At 46.7% G+C, this 24,905-nt stretch overlaps 1 protein-coding gene across 2 annotated transcripts in view; it reads left to right on the top strand.

Moving 5' to 3' along the window:
- Positions 1–1,322: 1,322 nt before the first annotated feature.
- The window catches only part of SLC30A7 (solute carrier family 30 member 7), a 90,219-nt gene continuing 66,636 nt past the window's right edge, over positions 1,323–24,905 (top strand). Inside the window, exons 1-5 of one of the 2 annotated variants that reach the window (XM_068111615.2) lie at positions 1,323–1,630; positions 2,025–2,126; positions 20,670–20,783; positions 20,901–20,988; positions 24,431–24,545. In XM_068111615.2, coding sequence (XP_067967716.1) covers positions 1,551–1,630; positions 2,025–2,126; positions 20,670–20,783; positions 20,901–20,988; positions 24,431–24,545 — 499 coding nt within the window. In that variant the 5' untranslated portion in view covers positions 1,323–1,550. Of the gene's footprint in view, positions 1,728–2,024; positions 2,127–20,669; positions 20,784–20,900; positions 20,989–24,430; positions 24,546–24,905 lie in introns of both variants that reach the window. The other variant, XM_068111622.2, reaches the window with a different exon arrangement.

The raw sequence follows: 24,905 nt of genomic DNA, 5'->3' as shown, positions 1-24,905 counted from the left end.
ACTCAACTAAAGTTTGTATGATCGGAACAAATTGCTCTGTCTAGATAGCACAGAGCAAGCCACATTTTGGTTAATCTACATCACACCCCTCTGGGTTAAAGGTCAATGACTTACCGGAGTCACCATTTAGGTTTTCTCCCTCTTTTCTGCCAAATTCCGAGTTGTATCTCGGATCCGGCTGGGACTTTCGGAATTAAAATTTGCATCATTAATGGGAATAAAAAGTTTGCGGGGTTGACCTATTTTTTGACCTTGACCTAATTTTAAGGGTATGGCCCAATTATAGGCATTTTTACATTTTTCACTGTAACTTGACTAAGGTTTGTCCGATCGGAACGAAATTGCCCTCTAGATAGCCTAGACCCTAGAGCAAGCCATATTTACGCTTAATTTACATCAAACCTCTCTGAGTTAAAGGTCAAGATTAAAGGTCTGAAAAATACAACACGTTTTTGGGTCATCGCTCAATATTGCCAAGGCGGATCTGAGACCACTCAGCCTTCCAATATGTATGTTATTACATCATAATAGCGTACCTGCACCGATGCTATGTACCTGATATTTGATTTGTGTCCTAGAACTACTTTTTCAGATTGTGACCTCATTAACAAAAAAACACCTTTTTGATCAGAATTTGAATAATTTTATGGATAGTTTGTAGTTGGGGACACTTTTTTTTTTTTACTTTACACTCCATCCCTAAATGTGGATCTATAGGTCAATGTCATATGGTGGTCCGAAATAAACATGCCCTTCATTGATTGGATCACGGGCTGTTTGATTTGTGATCGCAGATATGGAGTTGCGATTTGTTTTGTTGTAATTGGTGGATTTGTTTTCTACATTTGTTTAATATGGAGGCTACAACATATCTTAATATCTATATACCTTCCATGCGGCAATGCCACAAACCTTAACGCAAAACCCATCATATTAATTAATATTCGAGTATGAAATTTTAAATACTTTTTTAATATTTAAATTTCTTTATTAATTTATTTTTAAATGTGAATTTAAAAAATATTTAAATTTTTTAAATATTTAAATATTTAAAAATTTTGAAATGCATTTTAAAAATAAATAAATTAATATTATATGAAACAGTGGACCTCATATCAGGCGAGTTACGAAATTCGCGCCAAAATTGGTTTCGCCCTCCTCACAGTCGCGCTTATAATAATACATCTCGGACAAAAACCAGGAACATTTTCCAAATCGCCCATTTATCTCTCAATTATTGATCAAGATCCTTGCAGCCGGAGTTCAATTGAAAAATGAAACAATGAAAGATCAATCGCATCATCATGGTGGAAATGTAGGAGGAAGAAGAGGAGGAGGAGGAGTTAGCCACGTGTCTAATACGTACGTGGATACTCCTTTTCCTGCGTTTCCTTCCTTTCTTCGATTGCCTCCCCTTTCTACCCGTGCTCATGCCGACGTAACAGCGATGTGTGTGTACACAGGACACGCACACGGAAGTATCGCGCATTAAAGAACAGTGATTGATACTTCGAGAGAGGAGGAGGAGGAAGAAGAAGCCGCGGCGAGTGATGCTTCCCCTGTATGCGAAAGACGACGAATATAAACCTACTCGTGTCAACTTCATCCGCAAGTTGTCCGGCTGGCTCCGGTGAGCCTCTTCGCACCAACTTCACCCAGCCATGACATATATGTCAATCTATTGTTATTTATGGCGTTCGAGTTCATTTGAAACGGAGCGAGCTAAGGTAGGCCTCGGGCCTAGTCTAGCGGTGTACTCTGTGGTCTTGACCCTTGAGTATTGGCGGTTAAATCCGATTTTAAAAAAATGATCGATATGTATCTGTCTTGATTGTGATCACTTGTTAAAATAGGACGGTCACTAAAATGTTAAGCAATTATGTGAACACTGCTTTTAAAGTTATATACGATACTATATTAGATGACCATTCCACCCTGACATTTATGGAGGACTGTGGACCCACTGTGCACCATTTGGCCCTCAGAGTCAGACCCCAAAGGCTGACTTTTTTTTCTTAACACAGATATATTCTCTCTGAAAAAACTTCACGCAACCTCTTCTTCTTCCTCCTTTTGAACCTCTCCTTCGGTTTCGTCGAGTTGCTGTTTGGAGTATGGAGCAACAGGTGAGGCTTGGGAGGATTGTGGTTTGAGATGCCATTCAAGTTGATCCACTAAAATTATATATATATATATATTTAACTAAGGAAGCACACTGACCCTATGACATGACGCTGACATCATGTGCATAAATTATACCAACACATCACCTCCAAAATAGGAGGCATCCGTGTGGTACTCGTCTTTGCAGACTGAAATTAAAGCTCGATCGTCACAAATAGGCAAAGGCAGAGATGTCGATCTATATTTCACCCTCATAGGCCTTATAAGGCCTGCCTTTTTTAGAATAAAAAAAGGTAAAAAAATCAAATATTTAAACAGCCTTGGACGTGCACCTTGACCCCATGGCCAAGGCACACCGTCTATCAAGACTGTCCCATGAGCATACACATGCACCTCAACTCAACCCAAAGGCTGAAGCACATGGTCAATCAAAACACATGCAACATGACCCCGAGGGGCCACAATGCATGGTCATACAATTGGACCACTCCTCTCAATGCTTATGAGGCCAGCATTAAGGCCTGCCTTTTTTTACAGTGAAAAAAGGTAAAAAGTCAAACATTTGAACTGCCTTGGACGTGCACCTTGACCCCATGGCCAAGGCACAACGTCAACAAGGCTGTCCCAATAACATTACACATGCGCCTTAAACCAAAGACTGAGGCACATGGTCATTCAAACACATGCATCATGCCCCCGAAGGGCACAATGCATGGCCATACAATCATACAATTGGACCACTCCTCTCAATAGGAGTGAGTCCACTGACAAGGCATTACTCCTGTCAGCACCAATCGAAGCCGTTAATACACACAGATTGAACTCCCTAACTTGACTAGGAAGCAAGGCACAGTTGGAGTCTCACCCCAGCAATTGCTGCGCAACCTGTTAGCAACAAGTGTTGCCTGCCACGCTGACACAGTTGCCTGCCACGTCTCTGCTCTGCTCCGCACCTCGACAATTAGGAGGTTTGCAGTCAGGAACATTAAATTTAACTAAAGAAGAACACTAACCCAATGACATGACGCTGACATCATGTGCATAAATTATACCAACACATCACCTCCAAACTAGGAGGCATCCATGTGGTACTCAAGTCTGCAGACTGAGATTAAAGCTCTATGGTCACAATCGTGTACAAATACTATATATATATATATATATATATATATCTGTGATGTGTCTGTGTTGTCCTGTGTTGTCACTGAACTACTCCCTCAAACTTTTGTGAAATCGTACCAAACTTGTGGTATGCACATATCTCTCCCGTCGGTATGTCCTAAGGGTATTGTTTTTTTTAAAGTTTCCAATTTATTTTTTTATTTTTTTTGGGGGGGGGGAGGAATTTTTTGGGGAATTTTTTTTCTTTTTTGAACTTAAGTTTTCAACTTCAATTGCTTATGAAATGTAATATCATGTATATTACAAATACATTTGTGCATTATGATTGTTTGAATTATGATTGGTGTAAACCATGGAAAAACAGCAACTCAGGTACAGTCATTTATCTATATATCTACATATCTGGGCAGTGTCTGTTGTCACTAAACTACTCCCTGAAACTTTTGTTTCCGTGGTTGTGAAGTGTTTTTAATAACGTGGTGATGGTTTTGAATCACGTGGGAGTGAGGTATTTTGAATTATGTGGTGGTAAGGTGTTTTTAAATCACGTGGTGGTGAGGTGTTTTGTATTACTTGGTGGTGAGGTGTTTTTAATTATGTGGTGGTGAGGTGTTTTGAATTAGTTGGTGATGAGGTGTTTTTAATTGTGGTGGTGAGGTGTTTTGAATTACGTGGTGGTGAGGTGTTTTTAATTGTGGTGGTGAGGTGTTTTGAATTAGATGGTGATGAGGTGTTTTTAATTACTTGGTGGTGAGGTTTTTTAAATTACGTGGTGGTGAGGTGTTTTGAATTGCGTGGTGGTGCAGTGTTTTTAATTAGTGGGTGATAAGGTGTTTTTTAATTACGTGGTGGTGAGGTGTTTTTAATTGTGGTGGTGAGGTGTTTTGAATTAGTTGATGATGAGGTGTTTTTAATTACTTGGTGGTGAGGTTTTTTTATATTATGTGGTGTTGAGGTGTTTTGAATTACGTGATGGTGAGGTGTTTTGAATTACGTGATGGTGAGGTTTTGAATTATGTGGTGGTGAGGTGTTTTAAATTAGTTGGTGATGTGGTGTTTTGAATTAATTGGTGGTAAGGTGTTTTGAATTACATGGTGGTAAGGTGTTTTGAATTACGTGATGGTGAGGTGTTTTGAATGATGTGGTGGTGAGGTGTTTTGAATTAGTTGGTGATGTGGTGTTTTGAATTAATTGGTGGTGAGGTGTTTTTAATTATGTGGTGGTGAGGTGTTTAGAATTAGTTGGTGATGATGTGTTTTGAATTACTTGGTGGTGAGATTTTTAAAAATTACGTGGTGGTAAGGTGTTTTGAATTATGTGGTGGTAAGGTGTTTTGAATTATGTGGTGGTAAGGTGTTTTAAATTATGTGGTGGTGAGGTGTTTTGAATTACGTGGTGGTGAGGTGTTTTGGATTACATGGTGGTAAGGTGTTTTGGATTACGTGGTGGTGAGGTGTTTTGGATTACGTGGTGGTGAGGTGTTTTGGATTACGTGGTGGTGAGGTGTTTTGGATTACGTGGTGGTGAGGTGTTTTGGATTACATGGTGGTAAGGTGTTTTGAATTACATGGGGGTGAGGTGTTTTGAATTACATGGGGGTGAGGTGTTTTGGATTACGTGGTGGTGAGGTGTTTTGGATTACGTGGTGGTGAGGTGTTTTGGATTACGTGGTGGTGAGGTGTTTTGAATTACATGGGGGTGAGGTGTTTTGGATTACGTGGTGGTAAGGTGTTTTGGATTACGTGGTGGTGAGGTGTTTTGGATTACATGGTGGTAAGGTGTTTTGAATTACATGGGGGTGAGGTGTTTTGAATTACATGGGGGTGAGGTGTTTTGGATTACGTGGTGGTGAGGTGTTTTGGATTACGTGGTGGTGAGGTGTTTTGGATTACGTGGTGGTGAGGTGTTTTGGATTACATGGTGGTAAGGTGTTTTGAATTACATGGGGGTGAGGTGTTTTGGATTACGTGGTGGTGAGGTGTTTTGGATTACGTGGTGGTGAGGTGTTTTGGATTACATGGTGGTAAGGTGTTTTGAATTACATGGGGGTGAGGTGTTTTGGATTATGTGGTGGTGAGTTGTTTTGAATTACGTGATGGTGAGGTGTTTTTAATTGTGGTGGTGAGGTGTTTTGAATTAGTTGGTGATAAGGTGTTTTTAATTACTTGGTGGTGAGGTTTTTTATATTATGTGGTGTTGAGGTGTTTTGAATTACATGGTGGTGAGGTGTTTTGAATTACATGGTGGTAAGGTGTTTTGAATTACGTGATGGTGAGGTGTTTGGAATTACGTGATGGTGAGGTGTTTTGAATTATGTGGTGGTGAGGTGTTTTGAATTAGTTGGTGATGTGGTGTTTTGAATTAATTGGTGGTGAGGTGTTTTTAATTATGTGGTGGTGAGGTGTTTAGAATTAGTTGGTGATGTGTTTTGAATTACTTGGTGGTGAGATTTTTTAAAATTACGTGGTGGTGAGGTGTTTTGAATTATGTGGTGGTGAGGCGTTTTGAATTACGTGGTGGTGATGTGTTTTGATTTACATGGTGGTAAGGTGTTTTGAATTACATGGGGGTGAGTTGTTTTGGATTACGTGGTGGTGAGGTGTTTTGGATTATGTGGTGGTGAGGTGTTTTGGATTACGTGGTGGTGAGGTGTTTTGGATTACATGGTGGTGAGGTGTTTTGGATTTCGTGGTGGTGAGGTGTTTTGGATTACATGGGGGTGAGGTGTTTTGGATTACGGGGTGGCGAGGTGTTTTGAATTACATGGTGGTAAGGTGTTTTGAATTACATGGTGGTAAGGTGTTTTGGATTACAAGGTGGTAAGGTGTTTTGGATTACGTGGTGGTGAGGTGTTTTGGATTACATGGTGGTAAGGTGTTTTGAATTACATGGGGGTGAGGTGTTTTGGATTACATGGTGGTAAGGTGTTTTGGATTACGTGGTGGTGAGGTGTTTTGGATTACATGGTGGTAAGGTGTTTTGGATTACGTGGTGGTGAGGTGTTTTGGATTATGTGGTGGTGAGGTGTTTTGGATTACGTGGTGGTGAGGTGTTTTGGATTACGTGGTGGTGAGGTGTTTTGAATTACATGGGGGTGAGGTGTTTTGAATTACATGGGGGTGAGGTGTTTTGGATTATGTGGTGGTGAGGTGTTTTGGATTACGTGGTGGTGAGGTGTTTTGGATTACGTGGTGGTGAGGTGTTTTGGATTACGTGGTGGTAAGGTGTTTTGAATTATATGGGGGTAAGGTGTTTTGGATTACATGGTGGTGAGGTGTTTTGGATTACGTGGTGGTGAGGTGTTTTGGATTACATGGTGGTAAGGTGTTTTGAATTACATGGGGGTGAGGTGTTTTGGATTATGTGGTGGTGAGGTGTTTTGGATTATGTGGTGGTGAGGTGTTTTGAAATCCGTGATGGTGAGGTGTTTTTAATTGTGGTGGTGAGGTGTTTTGAATTAGTTGGTGATAAGGTGTTTTTAATTACTTGGTGGTGAGGTTTTTTTATATTATGTGGTGTTGAGGTGTTTTGAATTACATGGTGGTGAGGTGTTTTGAATTACATGGTGGTAACGTGTTTTGAATTACGTGATGGTGAGGTGTTTTGAATTATGTGGTGGTGAGGTGTTTTGAATTAGTTGGTGATGATGTGTTTTGAATTACTTTGTGGTGAGATTTTTTAAAATTACGTGGTGGTAAGGTGTTTTGAATTATGTGGTGGTAAGGTGTTTTAAATTATGTGGTGGTGAGGTGTTTTGAATTACGTGGTGGTGATGTGTTTTGATTTACATGGTGGTAAGGTGTTTTGAATTACATGGGGGTGAGGTGTTTTGGATTATGTGGTGGTGAGGTGTTTTGGATTACGTGGTGGTGAGGTGTTTTGGATTACGTGGTGGTGAGGTGTTTTGGATTACATGAGGGTGAAGTGTTTTGGATTACATGGTGGTGAGGTGTTTTGAATTACATGGTGGTAAGGTGTTTTGAATTACATGGTGGTAAGGTGTTTTGGATTACGTGGTGGTGAGGTGTTCTGGATTACGTGGTGGTAAGGTGTTTTGGATTACATGGTGGTAAGGTGTTTTGAATTACATGGGGGTGAGGTGTTTTGAATTACATGGGGGTGAGGTGTTTTGAATTACATGGGGGTGAGGTGTTTTGGATTACGTGGTGGTGTGTTTTGGATTACGTGGTGGTGAGGTGTTTTGGATTACATGGTGGTAAGGTGTTTTGAATTACATGGGGGTGAGGTGTTTTGGATTACGTGGTGGTGAGGTGTTTTGGATTACATGGTGATAAGGTGTTTTGAATTACATGGGGGTGAGGTGTTTTGGATTACGTGGTGGTGAGTTGTTTTGGATTATGTGGTGGTGAGGTGTTTTGGATTACGTGGTGGTGAGGTGTTTTGGATTACATGGTGGTAAGGTGTTTTGGATTACGTGGTGGTGAGGTGTTTTGGATTACGTGGTGGTGAGGTGTTTTGGATTACATGGTGGTAAGGTGTTTTGAATTACATGGGGGTGAGGTGTTTTGGATTACGTGGTGGTGAGGTGTTTTGGATTACATGGTGGTAAGGTGTTTTGAATTACATGGGGGTGAGGTGTTTTGGATTATGTGGTGGTGAGGTGTTTTGGATTATGTGGTGGTGAGGTGTTTTGGATTACGTGGTGGTGAGGTGTTTTGAATTACATGGGGGTGAGGTGTTTTGGATTACATGGTGGTGTGGTGTTTTGGATTACATGGGGGTTACGTGTTTTGGATTACATGGTGGTGAGGTGTTTTGAATTGCATGGGGGTGAGGTGTTTTGGATTACATGGTGGTGAGGTGTTTTGGATTATGTGGTGGTGAGGTGTTTTGGATTACGTGGTGGTGAGGTGTATTGGATTACATGGTGGTAAGGTGTTTTGAATTACATGGGGGTGAGGTGTTTTGGATTACATCGTGGTGAGGTGTTTTGGATTACATGGGGGTGAGGTGTTTTGGATTATGTGGTGGTGAGGTGTTTTGGATTACGTGGTGGTGAGGTGTTTTGGATTACATGGTGGTAAGGTGTTTTGAATTACATGGGGGTAAGGTGTTTTGGATTACGTGGTGGTGAGGTGTTTTGGATTATGTGGTGGTGAGGTGTTTTGGATTACGTGGTGGTGAGGTGATTTGGATTACGTGGTGGTGAGGTGTTTTGGATTACATGGTGGTGTGGTGTTTTGGATTACATGGGGGTTACGTGTTTTGGATTACATGGTGGTGAGGTGTTTTGAATTGCATGGGGGTGAGGTGTTTTGGATTACATGGGGGTGAGGTGTTTTGGATTATGTGGTGGTGAGGTGTTTTGGATTACGTGGTGGTGAGGTGTTTTGGATTACATGGTGGTAAGGTGTTTTGAATTACATGGGGGTAAGGTGTTTTGGATTACGTGGTGGTGAGGTGTTTTGGATTATGTGGTGGTGAGGTGTTTTGGATTACGTGGTGGTGAGGTGATTTGGATTACGTGGTGGTGAGGTGTTTTGGATTACATGGTGGTGTGGTGTTTTGGATTACATGGGGGTTACGTGTTTTGGATTACATGGTGGTGAGGTGTTTTGAATTGCATGGGGGTGAGGTGTTTTGGATTACATGGTGGTGAGGTGTTTTGGATTATGTGGTGGTGAGGTGTTTTGGATTACGTGGTGGTGAGGTGTTTTGGATTACATGGTGGTAAGGTGTTTTGAATTACATGGGGGTGAGGTGTTTTGGATTACATGGTGGTGAGGTGTTTTGGATTACATGGGGGTGAGGTGTTTTGGATTACATGGTGGTGAGGTGTTTTGGATTATGTGGTGGTGAGGTGTTTTGGATTACGTGGTGGTGATGTGTTTTGGATTACATGGTGGTAAGGTGTTTTGAATTACATGGGGGTAAGGTGTTTTGGATTACGTGGTGGTGAGGTGTTTTGGATTACGTGGTGGTGAGGTGTTTTGGATTACGTGGTGGTGAGGTGATTTGGATTACGTGGTGGTGAGGTGTTTTGGATTACATTGTGGTGAGGTGTTTTAAATTACTTGGTGGTGAGGTGTTTGAATTACGTGTGGTGAGGTGTTTTGAATTACGTGGTGGTGAGGTGTAATCGTCCCAAACTTCCAGTCTGCACCTACCCCTCCCGTATGTATGTGCTGAGGGGTTCTTTTTTGAATTTTATATATTTTTTCAACCTAAATCTTCAACCTAAATTGCTTATAACAATGTAATATCACAAACACTTCAAATAAATTTGTGCAAAATAATTGTTTGTATTATGATTGGTGTAAATCATGACAACACAGCAACTCAGGTACAGTCATTAGCCTCAGCTAAAATATGCCTGTTCCCCAGTAACGACGCGTGGTGAGGCGAGCGCAGCGAGCCGAGACAAGCTAGTATATATATATATATAGCCCACAGAATCTTGTTTCTCACAGTCCGAGAGTCCTTTAAGTGCTTTTTTGCAAGCTCCAAGTGGGCTTTCATGTGTCTTTCACTGAGGAGAGGCTTCCGTCTGGCCACTCTGCCGTAAAGCCCAGATCGGTGGAGTGTTGCAGTGATGGTTGTCCTTCTGGAAGTTTCTCCCATCTCCACACAGGATCTCTGGAGCTCAGCCAGAGTGACCATCGGGTTCTTGGTCACCTCTCTTACCAAGGCCCTTCTCCCCCGATTGCTCATTTTGGCCGGGCAGCCAGATCTAGGAAGAGTCCTGGTTGTTCCAAACTTCTTTCATTTAAGAATTATGGAGGCCACTGTGCTCTTGGGAACCTTCAATGCAGCAGAAATTTTTTTGTGGGCTTCCCCAGATGTGTGCCTCGACACAATCCTGTCTGAGCTCTGCAGGTAGTTCCTTCGACCTCATGGCTTGGTTTTTGCTCTGATATGCATTGTCAGCTGTGAGACCTTGTATAGACAGGTTGTGCCTTTCCAAATCATGTCCAATCAATTGAATTTACCACAGGTGGACTCCAATCAAGGTGTAGAAACATCTCAAAGATGACCAAGAGAAATGGGAGGCACCTGAGCTAAATTTCAAGTGTCATAGCAAAGGGTCTGAATACTTATGTCAATGTGATATTTCAGTTTTTTCTTTTTAATAAATTTACAAAACTTTCTAAAATCCTGTTTTCTCTTTGTCATTATGGGGTATTGAGTGCAGATTGATGAGGGAAAAAATGAATTTAAACGATTTCAGCATAAGGCTGCAACATAACAAAATGTGAAAAAAGTGAAGGGGTCTGAATACTTTCTGAATGCACTGTGTATATATATATTGTTGCGGAAATGAGGATTGAGTTTTTTTGATTGTGTTGTATTGTATTGTAAATTGTTATGAATTATTGCTTATTCTGCGCCTTCCTGCCTCCAGTCTGTTGTATAAAGGTCAAAGGGCGTTCCGGTAGTTAATTCCATAAAGCATACATTGAAGGACACTATAATACCCTTGTTCAGTAGTTTATTTCCTTATTCTGTGTATTAGGTTAAGGCTTTGTCTTCCATTAAAATGACACTCCATTGCACGAAGTGAAATAAGATAGATTCCCTTCATTCTTCATTCCCATTCCCAAAAACCTCCATTTCCCCTTTCGTCATGGCCAAGCCTCAACTTGCCAATTACATCCCCTCCAAAACCACCATTGAACATGTGCTCGGGTCGGGGAAGAAAGGCGTGCCCGCCCGTCGTCATCAAGGGCGGAGCCAGAGGGTCGCGCGACCAACCAGGGCCGAGGTGAGCACACCGATGGGCGTGTCCTGAGGGCCGGCGGCTTAATCGCCGGAGGCGTTATAAAAGCGCGCGCGCATGAAGTGCGCGAGTTGCGTAGAGAGGTCCATGACAAGAGAGGTCCATGACAAGAGTGGCGGCTGCATCCACAGCAGCTTGAGCCACCGAAACTGCATCCACAGTTGCTTGAGCCACCGAAACTGCAGCCACAGCAGCTTGGAACCAGACGGACGTTTTGAGCAGGACCGAAAAGGGACGGCGGCTGCCAAACGCGCCGATCGGGCTGCGGTATCCGTGGACCGGCCTCCCCCCTCCAGCCATCCACCACCTGCCATTCCTATCATCATCCCCCGTGTAAGTGTGTTCGTAGTCTGTCTTTTGTCTTGTCCCTGGGAATAAGTTAAGCCTGTTAGATAAGCTAGTATTTTCACTGTGTCTCTAAAATCTTCTGTATATTATTTTCTTATCTTTCCTTCTTCCTTGGTTATTTTGAGCATGTAAATAGTAGAAATAAATTTAGTAGTATTTCCAACCTTTTGGTTGTCTGCTTCTTCTTCACATCCGTGTCGCCTTAGTCTTTTCCTTATTGAATATCTGTGGCGCGATCCGGCCAACGCTCGGGAATCGGGTTAGTCGGGGTAACTGTACGACCGCGGGGCCATCCGCTCGGCAAACATAACATCTTATCCGCGGGCCGTAACAATATATATATATATATATATATTTTATATATATATATTATATATATATATATATATATATATATATTGTTGCGGCTTTGTTAATAAAGGCGATCCCCCCCCCCCCCCCCCCCCCATAGTTAGTTACACCACAACATGTAGCCTCGCATAGTTAGTTATTTCTTATTCAATGTGAAGTATAGTCTCCTTCCCAGTGTTAGATGAGGCAGGCAGGGTAATGGTAGGCCTCATTGCAGCCTAAAGTGCCTTGTCATGGGCCTAGGCCAGGCCTTGCAGGCCCGAGGGAGGAGCTGGAGGGCATGGCCGGTGAGCAGCGAGCAGCCAATGGGAGCTGAAGGGAGTGGCCAAGGGTGATCAATAAGGGGCTGTCACGACACGTGACCCCAGGCGACCAATGGAGGCCCGTGGAACGTTCAAGTGGGGGTGTCGGGGGGCTATAAAACCCGGCCTGGACCCCCGCTCTATCTCTCTCTGGCTCGGCACTCTGGACTCTCTCTGGCTCGACACTCTGGACTCTCTCTGGCAGGGCTGGCTCTCTTGCACGCGCTCCGAACTCTCTCTGCCTCGCCGACCCTGAGATACGCTCCTCGGATTCCTGCTACGTGCACGACCTTGATAAACGCCCCTACCGCGAACATCTCCGGCTGTTGTGTCCCAGGTTGGAGCGATCCTTGGGGGTTTCCGTCCAACGAGCCTGTCCAGGCAAACTGCACGAAGCGGCCGTGCTTTGTGCGCATTACCTTCTTCCTCCCCTTCCCCGAATGAATCTGAGGGCCCTTGTCTGGGAACCTAGGTAAGGCCGCTAAGATTCTTCGCTGTGTCCCTTTTCTGTGAATACTGTACCTTGTAAATAAATCCTGTGGTTTGGTTTCCAACCTGGCCGTCATCGTCCTTTCAACATTGGCCTAGCATTGCCTGAATTAAAACCACTCAATCGGGTTCAATAGTGTTAACGGCACGAGTTACACGACGCATAACCGCTCGAGCGTCCAGTACCAGCGTAACTCGTGCGAGGTTCAGTCCCCGTTCTCACGGCTGCGTGTGTCGAAGGTACTTGGGTCGTGACCGTTAACCCTTCCACGCTTAGCTGCGGGCTCGGCGGCTGGAATTGCTTCGCAATCCGTCCACCTCGAGTGTAGTGTGGGTGGCGGCCTAGTGGACTCGGAGTTCGAGGGGGAGCAGGGCTTAACCCCCCTTAGTACGTCGACGAGCCCGAGATCCGCAACTGTGTGTATGTATGTATATATATATGTATGTATATATATATATATATATATATATATATATATATATATATATATATATATATATATATATATATATATATATATATATATAGATCCCCTCCCTTTACAAAAAGGTCTGAAGGTGAATATCGGAAAGGCGAAGGTGATGTCAAGTGGTAAAGCATGTGGTGAGGTGGAAAGAACTGGGAAGTGGCCCTGTGCTGTGTGTAGGAAGGGTGTCGGAGTGAACTCCATTCAATGTACAATGTGCGCTGAGTGGGTTCATCAAAAATGTAGTGGTCTGAGAGGTTCATTAACCAGTGTGGCAGCTACATTCAAATGTAAGGTGTGCACAGAGGGAGCTGCAGATGGAGGAAATGTTGAGTTGGATCTTGGAGACGGCGTGAAGCTGGAAGGTGTGAAAACATTTTGCTACCTCGGAGACATGCTGAATGGAGAAGGTGGATCAGACTCAGCAACGGTTGCTCGAGTGAGATGTGCATGGAAGAAGTTTCGGGAACTGAGTGGCGTGCTGATGAGGAGGAGAGTGTCGCTGAAGCTGAAGGGAAAGGTGTATGCTGCATGTGTGAGAAGTGTTATGATTTATGGGAGCGAGACATGGGTAATGAACGTAGAGCAGCAACGAAGGCTGGAAAGGGTGGAAATGCGAATGGTTCGATGGATGTGCGGAGTATCGTTGAGAGAGAGGAAGACAAATGATGAATTGCGAAAGATGATGGGAATATTGCCTGTGATTGATGCTGTGAAGAGGAACAGGTTGAGATCGTTTGGTCATGTATTGAGGAAGGATGAAAGTGACTGGTTGAGAAGAGTGATGGAAGTTAATGTAGAAGGAAGTAGAGGACGGGGAAGACCGAGAAAGACTTGGCTAAAGATGGTGGAAGAAGAAATGCGGGCAAGGGGGTTAACAAGGAGAGATGCAGAAAATAGGGCAAAATGGAGAAGATTGTCATGGGGACCGCAAGGCTAACCCCCACTCGAGCAGGGAACATGGCCTTAAAATGCATGTTGTTGTTGTTCTTGTTGTATATATATATATATATATATATATATATATATATATATATATATATATATATATCACAGGCGGGAAGGGCATAATTGCTTTTCGGGTTGTCTATTATCTACGTACTCAAATACAGTGAACCTTTTCGATTTTCCACTACCCTCACCCCTCTTCCCCCCCCCCCACCCCCTCCCCCACAACACACCTCCAATCCCCTCCTCCAAATGATTCAAAATTCTCTTTCTCTGCACCTATCTTCTCCCAAGCTTCTTTCCCTTCCTTGCCACAAAACCCAAACTTCCTTAATTGACCTCTCCTATCTCTTTCCTAGTCTGTTTCCCATTTTTTATGACAGATCTTGACCAATTACTGTCTGCTGAGTGGGTGATATAGCCGTACAGTACTAGTAAGGAGTAATGGTGCGGGGGTACTAATTGAGATTTCATCCGGCAGGTATATTGCAGGGTCTTGATAATACCAATCGTTTTTATCAAATAAAAGTGTCATTCGTTCATTCATTCATGTACCATCCTCTATATAGATCATCCGTTCAGCCGTAGCAGTTTCTTGACAAGGGCTGCAATCCTGAGGGGGTCGTCACTCCAAAGCAGCATACTCGACTGTGGCAGGAATCGCAATTTGTTCAGGGTTCTCACGTTAGCTCACATTCTCTTTACTGAGAACACGGTGGAATTTTAACATCCAATAACTCATGCCAACGGATGGGATCTCCATTTTCATGTATACCCAAGAGACCGCAACATCATCATCATCATCTACCATGCCTTATGCAGAGCGTTGGTGCTGCCAAAGTAGTTAATTGGTTTACAATGCTTGTCTGGTTGCCACTCCGACTCTGGAAGTCAGGGCAGGAATTTGGAATTTGGTCATGGTTGCTGGCGATAGCTCGCCTACTCTTCGTGAAGGACACTGTGGAATCTTTAATGTCCACCAACTAATGATGGCAGACGAGGTACCGCATACATTGATGAATCACTGTGCCTGTGAAACACGGAGATGACAGTTTATAGCTGTGTCGGGATTTGAGCCCAGGCTAAACCGCTCAGAGGTGAGTGTGCGTACCTCTAACATAGGGAACTTCTGGCCCATGGGCCACATTATGGCTTGCAGCATGGTTTGAACCAGCCCACATCGTGATACTTTGTTCACTATTTTACTTGGCTATTAGGGCGGAAGGGCTGGCAAGATGACGTGAAGGTATATAGACTAGCCTCTGAGCTGTTGAGCCTGGGTTCAAATCTCGGCGTCACTATAAACTGCCATCCCAGTGATTCACAGACAGGGCGATTCATCATCAGATGGACGTTAAACTGGACATCCCATCTGCCAGCATTACTTGGTGGACATTAATGACCCCACGGTCGTCTTCATGAAAATAAGGTAACACCATGAACAAATTACAAATTCCTGCACTTGCATGTGAGTGGTGATCCGACCAGGAAGTAAACTGCCCCAGCATCTCCGTGCAGCTAATGGTACAATGAGGAAAAGAGGAGCAAGAAGAAGAATTATGCAGGAATATTAAAAGTGCCACAAAATTTATTTCCCAAGAAGTGTTCTAACTTTAATCCTCATAGGTTGCATTTCAACAATTTCAACGCTACAAGCAAAAGCATCCGTCTTGGCAGGAAGTCAATAGGAAGACTGGAAGGACTAGCTTCTGTATCTTGGTGCATACATACTACTGTAGCGGCTACCGCTGGGTTTTCACAATCGCCTTGCACCTATCAAGGACGCGGAGCGATCACCATGCCGGGCTCGTCCAGGACGCCCGGGCAGGCCCGCGCTCAACTTGCCAGGCCTCGGTCGGGACGCTGGGCCACGCCCCCTCTCGCCTTTCCTGGGCAAGCGCTCCGGGATAATATGTATATATATTGCTGCCCGATAAACGGGCTTTTCAGAGTGCCTGAGTGTTTGGTTTGATTAAAGCAACTCGGATGAATTCCAGCTTTTTGTCGCGTCCATTCTTCCGATCGACGTGGGAGCCCCAGCTCCTTCATTGGTGACCTACCGACATGGACACGGCAGTCGCCCTTAAACTGCCTACCTTCTGGGAGGCTCACGCGGCGGTTTGGTTCGCACAGGCGGATTCCCTGTTCGCCCTGCAAGGCATCACGGCCGACGACACCCGCTTCCACCATGTGGTAGCAGCGCTCGGTTCGGCCACCGCGGCCCGCGCCCTGAGCCTCCTCGAGAGCCCGCCAGCCGCTGACAAATACGGCGCGATTAAGAAGCTTCTCCTCGACGCTTTCGCCCTCCCATCGGCGGAACGCGCACGGCGCCTGCTCGACCTGCCCGAGCTCGGCGACACGCGCCCTTCCGAGCGAATGGACTACATGCTTTCACTGCTCGGCGAGCACTCTCCGGCATTCCTGTTCTGGGAGCTGTTCCTCCATCAGCTGCCTAACCCGGTACGCCTCGCCCTGGCAAGCACGACGATCACAGATCCCCGGGCCCTTGCCAGAGAAGCCGACAAGATCTCCGCCGCAGGACAGCGCATCGCAGCGGCGACATGGGACCCACCGCCGTCCGACGCAACACCCATGGCGCCCGAGCACCCGGCACGGTCGACGACCGAACTGCCGACGCAATTGGCGGCCGCTACACCGAGCCGACCACCTCCAGCACGACGACCGGGGCCTCCACCTGACCAAGCATGGTGTTACTATCATGCCAGGTTCGGACAGAAGGCCCGGACATGCCGACCCCCGTGCACCTTCGGCAGGCCGGGAAACGGCCTGGCCGGCGTTCATTACCAGCCATGAGCGCCGGCCACACGGGCAACTTACTGTTCATCACGGATAAAGCGTCCGGACGGCGCTTCCTGTGCGACACCGGCGCCCAACTGAGCATCATACCGGCCTCTGACCAGGACAGGCAATCCGCGGTTTGCGGCCCCTCCTTGGTTGCGGCCAACGGATCGACCATCCGCACCTTCGGCCCGCGCAACGTCACCCTCTGCTTCGGCGGCCAACGCTTTGCTTGGACGTTTGTAACCGCAAACGTGCCCATGGCTCTGCTAGGCGCCGACTTCCTCTGCGCACACGGACTGCTGGTGGACGTCCAACGGCGTCGTTTAATCAACGCCGAAACCTTCAGCTCCCTGGTATGCACATTGAGCAGCTACGCGCCGACCGAGCTGGCATGCGCCGTCCCGGCGGCGAACGAGTTTGCTCGCCTGCTCACGGAGTTCCCGGCCCTCACGCGGCCGACGTTTTCGGCCGTCGCAGTACGGCATGGGATCGAGCACCACATACCAACCACGGGCCCGCCGGTCTACGCCAGGGCCCGCCGCCTCGACCCAGCCAAGCTCGCCGTGGCGAAGGCCGAATTCGACGCGTTGGAGCACCTCGGCATCGTGCGGCGCTCCGATAGCACGTGGGCCTCGCCACTGCACATCGTGCCAAAGCCGGGGGGTGGATGGCGCCCGTGTGGCGACTACCGCCGTCTCAATGACGCTACCACCCCCGACAGGTACCCGATCCTGCATATCCAAGACTTCTCCGCCCGTCTGGCGGGACGGGTCATTTTTTCGAAAATTGACCTCATACGGGGATATCACCAGGTACCTGTCAGGACGGCCGACGTCCCTAAAACGGCAGTCATCACGCCGTTCGGCTTATTCAAATTCTTGCGGATGCCGTTTGGTCTCAAGAACGCGGCTCAGGCGTTCCAGCGCTTGATGGACGGCGTGCTGCGTGACCTGCCGTTCCTTTTCGTTTACCTGGACGACATCCTCCTCGCCAGCACGTCCCGGGCCGAGCACCTCCTCCACCTCCGAACACTGTTCGGGCGCCTCAGCGAGCACGGCCTCATCGTCAACCCGGCCAAATGCCACTTCGGCAAGACGGCCGTTGATTTTTTGGGCCACCACATCACCAAGAACGGGGCCGTGCTGCTGCCAACCAAGGTCGAGGCCATCACCACGTTCCCGCGTCCCCGCACCATAAAGGCCCTGCAGGAATTCCTGGGAATGGTGAATTTTTATCACCGCTTCGTGCCCCGCGCTGCTCAACTCATGCGGCCCCTCTACGAAGCCCTCCGGGGCAAGCCGGCCAAGCACGACATCGCCTGGTCCGCAGCAATGGATGCGGCCTTCCAAAGCTCAAAGCGGGCCCTCGCCGACGCAACACTGCTCGCTCACCCGGTGCTCAACGCTCCCATCGCCCTCACCACGGATGCCTCCGACTACGCGGTGGGCGCCGTACATGAGCAATGGGTGAACGGGGTTTGGCAGCCACTCGCTTTTTTCAGCCGGCAGCTCCGGCCGAACGAGCTCAAATACAGCACGTTTGACCGGGAGCTCCTCGGTCTACACCTGGCCGTCCGCCATTTCCGCCACCTCCTGGAGGGCCGACCTTTCACGGCGTTCGTCGACCACAAGCCGTTGGTTTACGCCATGGCCAAGGTCACGGAGCCGTGGTCGGCCCGCCAACAGCGCCACCTCTCCGCCGTGTCGGAGTTTACCACGGACATCCGGCACGTCGCCGGCAAAAACAACGCCGTGGCCGACTGTCTTTCCCGGGCCAGCGCGAACGCGGTCCACCTGGGCGTGGACTTTGCGCTTATGGCGGCGGACCAAACCACCGACACCACGGTGCAAGCCCTCCGGGCGGCAGACACGGGCCTCCGCCTGGCCGACATCCCCTTCGCGGACACTGTCCTGCTCTGCGACGTCTCCCAAGGCCAGCCTCGCCCCATCGTGCCCGTCACCTGGCAACGCCGCATCTTCGCCTCCCTCCACGGCCTTTCCCACCCGGGCCGGAAAGCTTCCCAGAAGCTGGTGTCGGCGCGATTCGTCTGGCACGGCCTTCGTCGGGACGTCCGCGATTGGACCAGCACCTGCACGGCCTGCCAACGGGCCAAGGTCCACCGACACACCCAGGCCCCGCTGGCACCTTTCACCGTGCCCGAACGACGTTTCGACCACGTCAACGTGGATCTGGTGGGCCCCCTCCCCCCGTCACGGGGGTTAACACACCTGCTCACCATGGTGGACAGGACCACCAGGTGGCCGGAGGCCGTTCCCCTCGTCTCCACCACCACCGCCGACGTGGCGCAGGCTTTCATCGCCACCTGGGTCGCCCGCTTCGGCGCACCGGCGGACATCTCGTCAGACCGCGGACCACAGTTCACCTCCGAGCTGTGGGGCGTGGTCGCCCGCAACCTGGGGGTCAAGCTCCACCGTACTACGGCCTACCACCCCCAAGCAAACGGGTTGTGCGAGCGATTCCACCGCTCCATGAAGGCCGCGCTCATGGCCGGCCTGCAAGACGGCGGTTGGGCCGACCGGCTGCCGTGGGTCCTTTTGGGCCTCCGCACGGCCCCCAAGGAGGACCTCCAGGCATCCACCGCCGAGCTTGTCTATGGCCAGGCGCTACGCGTCCCGGGCGAATTCGTGCCCGACGCTACCAGTCCCTGGTCCGCAGCTCACCAGCGCTCGGACCTCCAGGAGGCCGCCCGACGGTTTGCCCCCGTGCCAACATCCCACCACGGTGACCCCCAGTCCTACGTCCCCCCAGCACTTCGCACAGCGGAGTATGTTTTTGTGCGTCACGACGCACATCGGGGGCCACTCTGGCCGCCGTACGACGGGCCCTTCCGGGTGCTGCGACGGGACGACAAGTCGTTCGTCATCGACATCGGCGGCAGGTCGGACCGGATTGCGGTGGACCGCCTCAAGCCGGCACACGTGGACGTCGACCACCCACCACGGGTGGCCCTTCCGCCGTGGCGAGGCCGCCCCCCGTCCATGGTGCCCCCCACTCGACCGCCCACCACCACACCGGACCCCCTCCCACGACCCGCCAGGGGTCGCTTCGGCCGGGTCATCAGGACCCCCCTCAAATTGACCCTGCCGGTGCAAGTCGATTCTGGGGGGACGTGTGTAGCGGCTACCGCTGGGTTTTCACAATCGCCTTGCACCTATCAAGGACGCGGAGCGATCACCATGCCGGGCTCGTCCAGGACGCCCGGGCAGGCCCGCGCTCAACTTGCCAGGCCTCGGTCGGGACGCCCGGGCATGCCTGGGCAGGCTCGCCCTCAACTTGCCAGGCCGCAGCCAGGACGCTGGGCCACGCCCCCTCTCGCCTTTCCTGGGCAAGCGCTCCGGGATAATATGTATATATATTGCTGCCCGATAAACGGGCTTTTCAGAGTGCCTGAGTGTTTGGTTTGATTAAAGCAACTCGGATGAATTCCAGCTTTTTGTCGCGTCCATTCTTCCGATCGACGTGGGAGCCCCAGCTCCTTCACTACGTAGCATTTGAGATACAAACTTGTAGTTCAAGGTCAAAGCTCATACAAATAAGAAGTATCTTTCATTACAATTTCATTTTAAAAAATATCTGAAATTTTTTCTATAAAAAGCAATGAAACAAGTGATTATCTTTGCTGGAAATACACACACACACACACATGCACACACACACATGCACACATCTCATTGGCCGTGGTTGATTATAATGACAAGCGTTGCTCTAACCTACCCTGCTCGCCCAAATGGAAACGTCGCAAAATATATATTTTAATGCAGGAATGGTTTGCACTCACACACATTGAACTAGGATAAGCATCAGTTGGCAAAGTTTATTTGCTGGTCAGTATGGTATCGGTCAGTATTGCAGTAATTGGTAGGATCAGAGGCAGGCAACATGATGAATGTAACCATTGACTGCAGCTGGTGGCCTTTGTACGAGTATATTGCTTGCTGACTCCTTGCTGTTTACAGCCTGGGCCTCATCTCCGATTCCTTTCACATGTTCTTCGATTGCACGGCGCTTTTAGTCGGTCTCGCGGCTACCATCATCTCTCATTGGCGAGCCAATGATGCATTCTCATATGGGTGAGTTTTGTGATGAGTTATTCATAATTTTACTTGCTGAAAACAGAATTTATTATGCTGAAATCCTAATGAAGGAGTTGTCCAGTGATATCTCGGGTATGTGTACGTCATGTGTAGGTACGTGCGAGCAGGGGTGATAGCCGGATTTGCTAATGGCCTCTTCCTCGTCTTCACTGCATTCTTCATCTTCTCGGAGGCAATTGAGGTGGGTCTTTGTGATATTGTTGTTGTCGTAGGTTGTGCCAGTTTCCTGGTACGAATCCCAGCGGGCTAGGGCAGTGACTGGTTGAATTTCCCCGAGTCGGATCATGTGGTTATTTCCATATGATACCTTGCTAGTTGGACCTCCGAGCCAGCCGATGTGTTGCGCTAATTTGGTGTCGTGCACGTAATATTCTAAACAATAGCTGAGTGGAGCTGGTGAGGCGCAAGACACCGTCCTGTTATGGGCACCCGTACCCAATCGGTCCTTGTAACAGGTCATGGTTAGCACACACCCCCGGTGCTTGTGAGAAGGAGAGGGGTTGGCTGCCTGTGTAGAGGTGTGGCTCAATACAGAAGCTCCGCAGACTCAACACAGCCTTTGACACAGGTTGAGTCCCGGCATCTCCCGATTTTCCCATTGTGGTGCGCACTTTTATAGTCTCTGGCCCTCATCTCACACCGTGAAGTACAGCTCCTCTCTCCTCTCGCTCAACACTTGCCAAAAGGTGAAACAAAGGTGAAAAAATTGAAAGGGGTGTCGACTTTCTCTAGGCATTGTATGGTGCGTCTGCATTTTAAAAGTTCATTTTCTCACTAACCGTTGGTCCAATTGACTCATATCTTCACCATAGTATGCGTATACTCACATATCTAATGATAATTATGATATCATATATCATGTGGTATGGGCGCCATCTTGGTAAAAGTTTGCACCTCTATATCTCCGAAAGTTATCCATGGAAAAAATTGAAACATGGCTCATTGTCAAGTATTCTCGATGGGGAATAACATATTATATTAATGATGTCATTGATGCCTTCATTATGGGGTCATAATTCGACAAGTAGAATGCTTGATCCAATTAGTATGAAATTTCTTGATCGTCATCTTGGGATAATTTCGTCAACAGAATTAAATAATTGATGACATCATAGGTCAAGTGTTTTGGCAGCCTTATTGGACTGAACATAAAAAAAACTTTTAAAATACTCTTATCCAGAACAGCTGACCAGATCGATGTGAACCTTCATGCACATGATCAACTAGCCTTGGGGAATGTAGGGCGTGCCATGAACAAATCACAGGTCACATGGTCTGGCAGCCATATTGTATTCGACCTAAACCCTTTAAAAAAAACCTTCTCCAGAACGGCTGGACAGATCGAGGGGAACCTTTACACACATGTTTCCCAAGCCTTGGGGATTCCATGGTGTTTATGAATAAATAATAGGTCACAGGATCTGGAAGCCATGTTGGATCAAAGGGAAAAAAATAAAAATTATGTATCCGAAACAGCTGAACCTATCGAAGCAAATCTTTCCAAATGTCATCTCACACCATTGCTGCATATTGTGTGAAAATGATAATGTCATAGGTTACGTGGTTTGGCAGGGCCGGCTTGGATAGAAAAACGAGCCTTTATCTGATCGATCCGAAACTTCACACAACGTAACCCGTACCAAATTGGAACCAGAGCGCAAATTTATGATGGCATCGGTTGTGTAGTTGGGCAGCCATATTGGATATAAGTGAAAATCTTTGAAAATCCTCTCTGAAACAGCTTAACTGATCAATGCGAAATTTTAGCTAATTGATCAACTACCCATGGGAAATATTGTTCGATAAAAGTCATATCATTGGTCACTGATTTGACTGCCATATTGGATCAAAGAAAACAAACCTTAAACAGAAGAGTTGGCTCACACCAATTCCTTCTCAAGACTGTGCATTGTAAGTACTAGTTAGGTACCCATGCTACGCATGGGTGGGAGGCCAGAAGCAAACAGACAATGCAGAAACGGCGAATGCTAAAGCATGAAACCAATAAATTCCACATTCCTGTAGCACCCTCAGTCACACGTCAGACCTGGACAGCAAGTTCGTGAAGGACTTCCATGAAAAACGTACACGTTCGCAAACAAACGGGTACATTTGTTTCATACCCAGTCAATGGCGAATCTGCATGTGGCGATCCGTGAATTGCACGTTTAGAAAGTAGAAACCGTCATGGCATTTCGTCATTCACTTGAACTCGATTTCTCTTTTTTCATTCCAAACAGCATAACTCCAATCACAAATTAAATAGCATTAATATAAAAAATAAAATTTAACAACATTTGTGACATAAACAAATATTTAAATCCTGATGTGAAGTTCCGTACGTTTGGGTGAATACAATTACGAATTCAAAATCGTACTTGTATTCACTCAATTCCAATCATCAATTGATACTTTACCAAAACGATTAACACGATTACCGTTTAACGATTTAACATTACAATTGAATGACGGTTGTATTGGGATATTATCAAACCTGCGCATTGCCGTCATCTGTCCACTTCCGCATTCGCCGCAGGTTCATAATTCTCATCAAAATCTAAACAGTATTTGTAGAATTTCAATAAAAGCCACATCACTGTTCATATCGATAAATATTATTCCATCATGTTTGGAAAAACTGGAAAATTGGAAAAATTGGAGAAACTATATAGCCTATTTTACTCCAGGGGGTCCCAGGATTACCCACCCAAAATATCGTTGCGATCAGTTCAGCCGTTTTTGCGGTACCTGGGAACAGACGGACAGACAGACATTTGGTGAATTATAGTAAGATTCTATGAATACCATCGAGTTGTTATTGAACTCCTTGTTTTTATTGCTTTTGTTGTTGTTTGTGTGCTCCTTCGTTGTACTTTTATTTCTTCAGCCACCGAAGGTGGACCGAAGTTATGTTTTCACCTCTTTGTCTGTTTGTGACTTGCAAAATCGAGGATTTTTCAAATATATTGGTCGGTTGCGTTTGTTTTTCTTTGTTATTGTTCTTTCTTTCCAAAGATGTACTTATTAAAGTTGGGGTTTGAAAGGCTGAGGCTGAAGGTCAAGTGCCCTTTAATTTAAAATCTGTCCTACTGCAATAACGTATGAATCGCTCAAAAGGATTTCAACCATACTCGACACGAGTATGGACTGTGACACAAAGATGAACTGATCCAATTTTAGATTGAACAGGTCAAAAGTTCCAAGTACTCGTAAAAGGCGTGTATGTGATTAAACGGACACGACATTTTACAACTTTGAAATTTTTGTTCCAAGTCGGTCGATTAATCAGCTTTCCACCAAAACCATTTTTATTCCTTTATTACAGCAGGAACTTTTTAGTTTAAAATAAAGTGACACACACACACACACACACACACACACACATACACACACACACACACATACACACACACAAATGTCTGCTGCTCCTTTTTGCACGGAAAAGTCATGCGGCATCTATTATTATTATTTTTTGTCTCGTGCCATTGTGAGTTTATTTGTTTTGACTTTTCAACTTAAAATTTAACAATGATTTACAGATCGCACAACATTCTAAAAATTATGCTTTAAATGACTATTGATTTGGGCTAATGTTGGTGATCTATGTGTGGTATGTTTGGTAGAGATCATTGACACTGCCAGATGTTAACCATGAGCGATTGCTGCCAGTCTCTATCCTTGGATTCCTCGTCAATATTGTCGGCATCTTTGCTTTCCAACACGGAGAACACGGCCATGGTGAGACTGTCTCTCTTTCTTTCTTCTCCATCTTTATCCTCCTTTTTTGTTGCTATATTGTTTCCAAGCGAATAAAAGACTGTTCATATGTAAAATGTAGGTCAAGAGTCAGAGAAAATTTACTTCTCTCTTAATTGTTGCTTACTCCTTTAGGTGGTGTCAGGAAGGGCATCCGGCCTCACAAATCATGCCTCAAATATGCCTTTTGGCAAAGCAGTCATTAGATGAATCACGGCTTTCACATGCAAGCAAGGATACGGCTGTAAAACGATGACGATGACGACGTTAATTAACTCGTCATTAGGAAATAATGGACATCACGATATGGGAGAAGTAAACGTAAAATATTTGATTTCGACT

Source organism: Myxine glutinosa, chromosome 1 (assembly GCF_964187855.1).
Source record: "Myxine glutinosa chromosome 1, kmMyxGlut1.1, whole genome shotgun sequence".
NCBI classification, from domain to species: Eukaryota; Metazoa; Chordata; class Myxini; order Myxiniformes; family Myxinidae; genus Myxine; species Myxine glutinosa.
The sequence above is the reverse complement of the archived record's forward strand: the minus strand, read 5'-3'. Positions and strand labels throughout refer to the sequence as shown.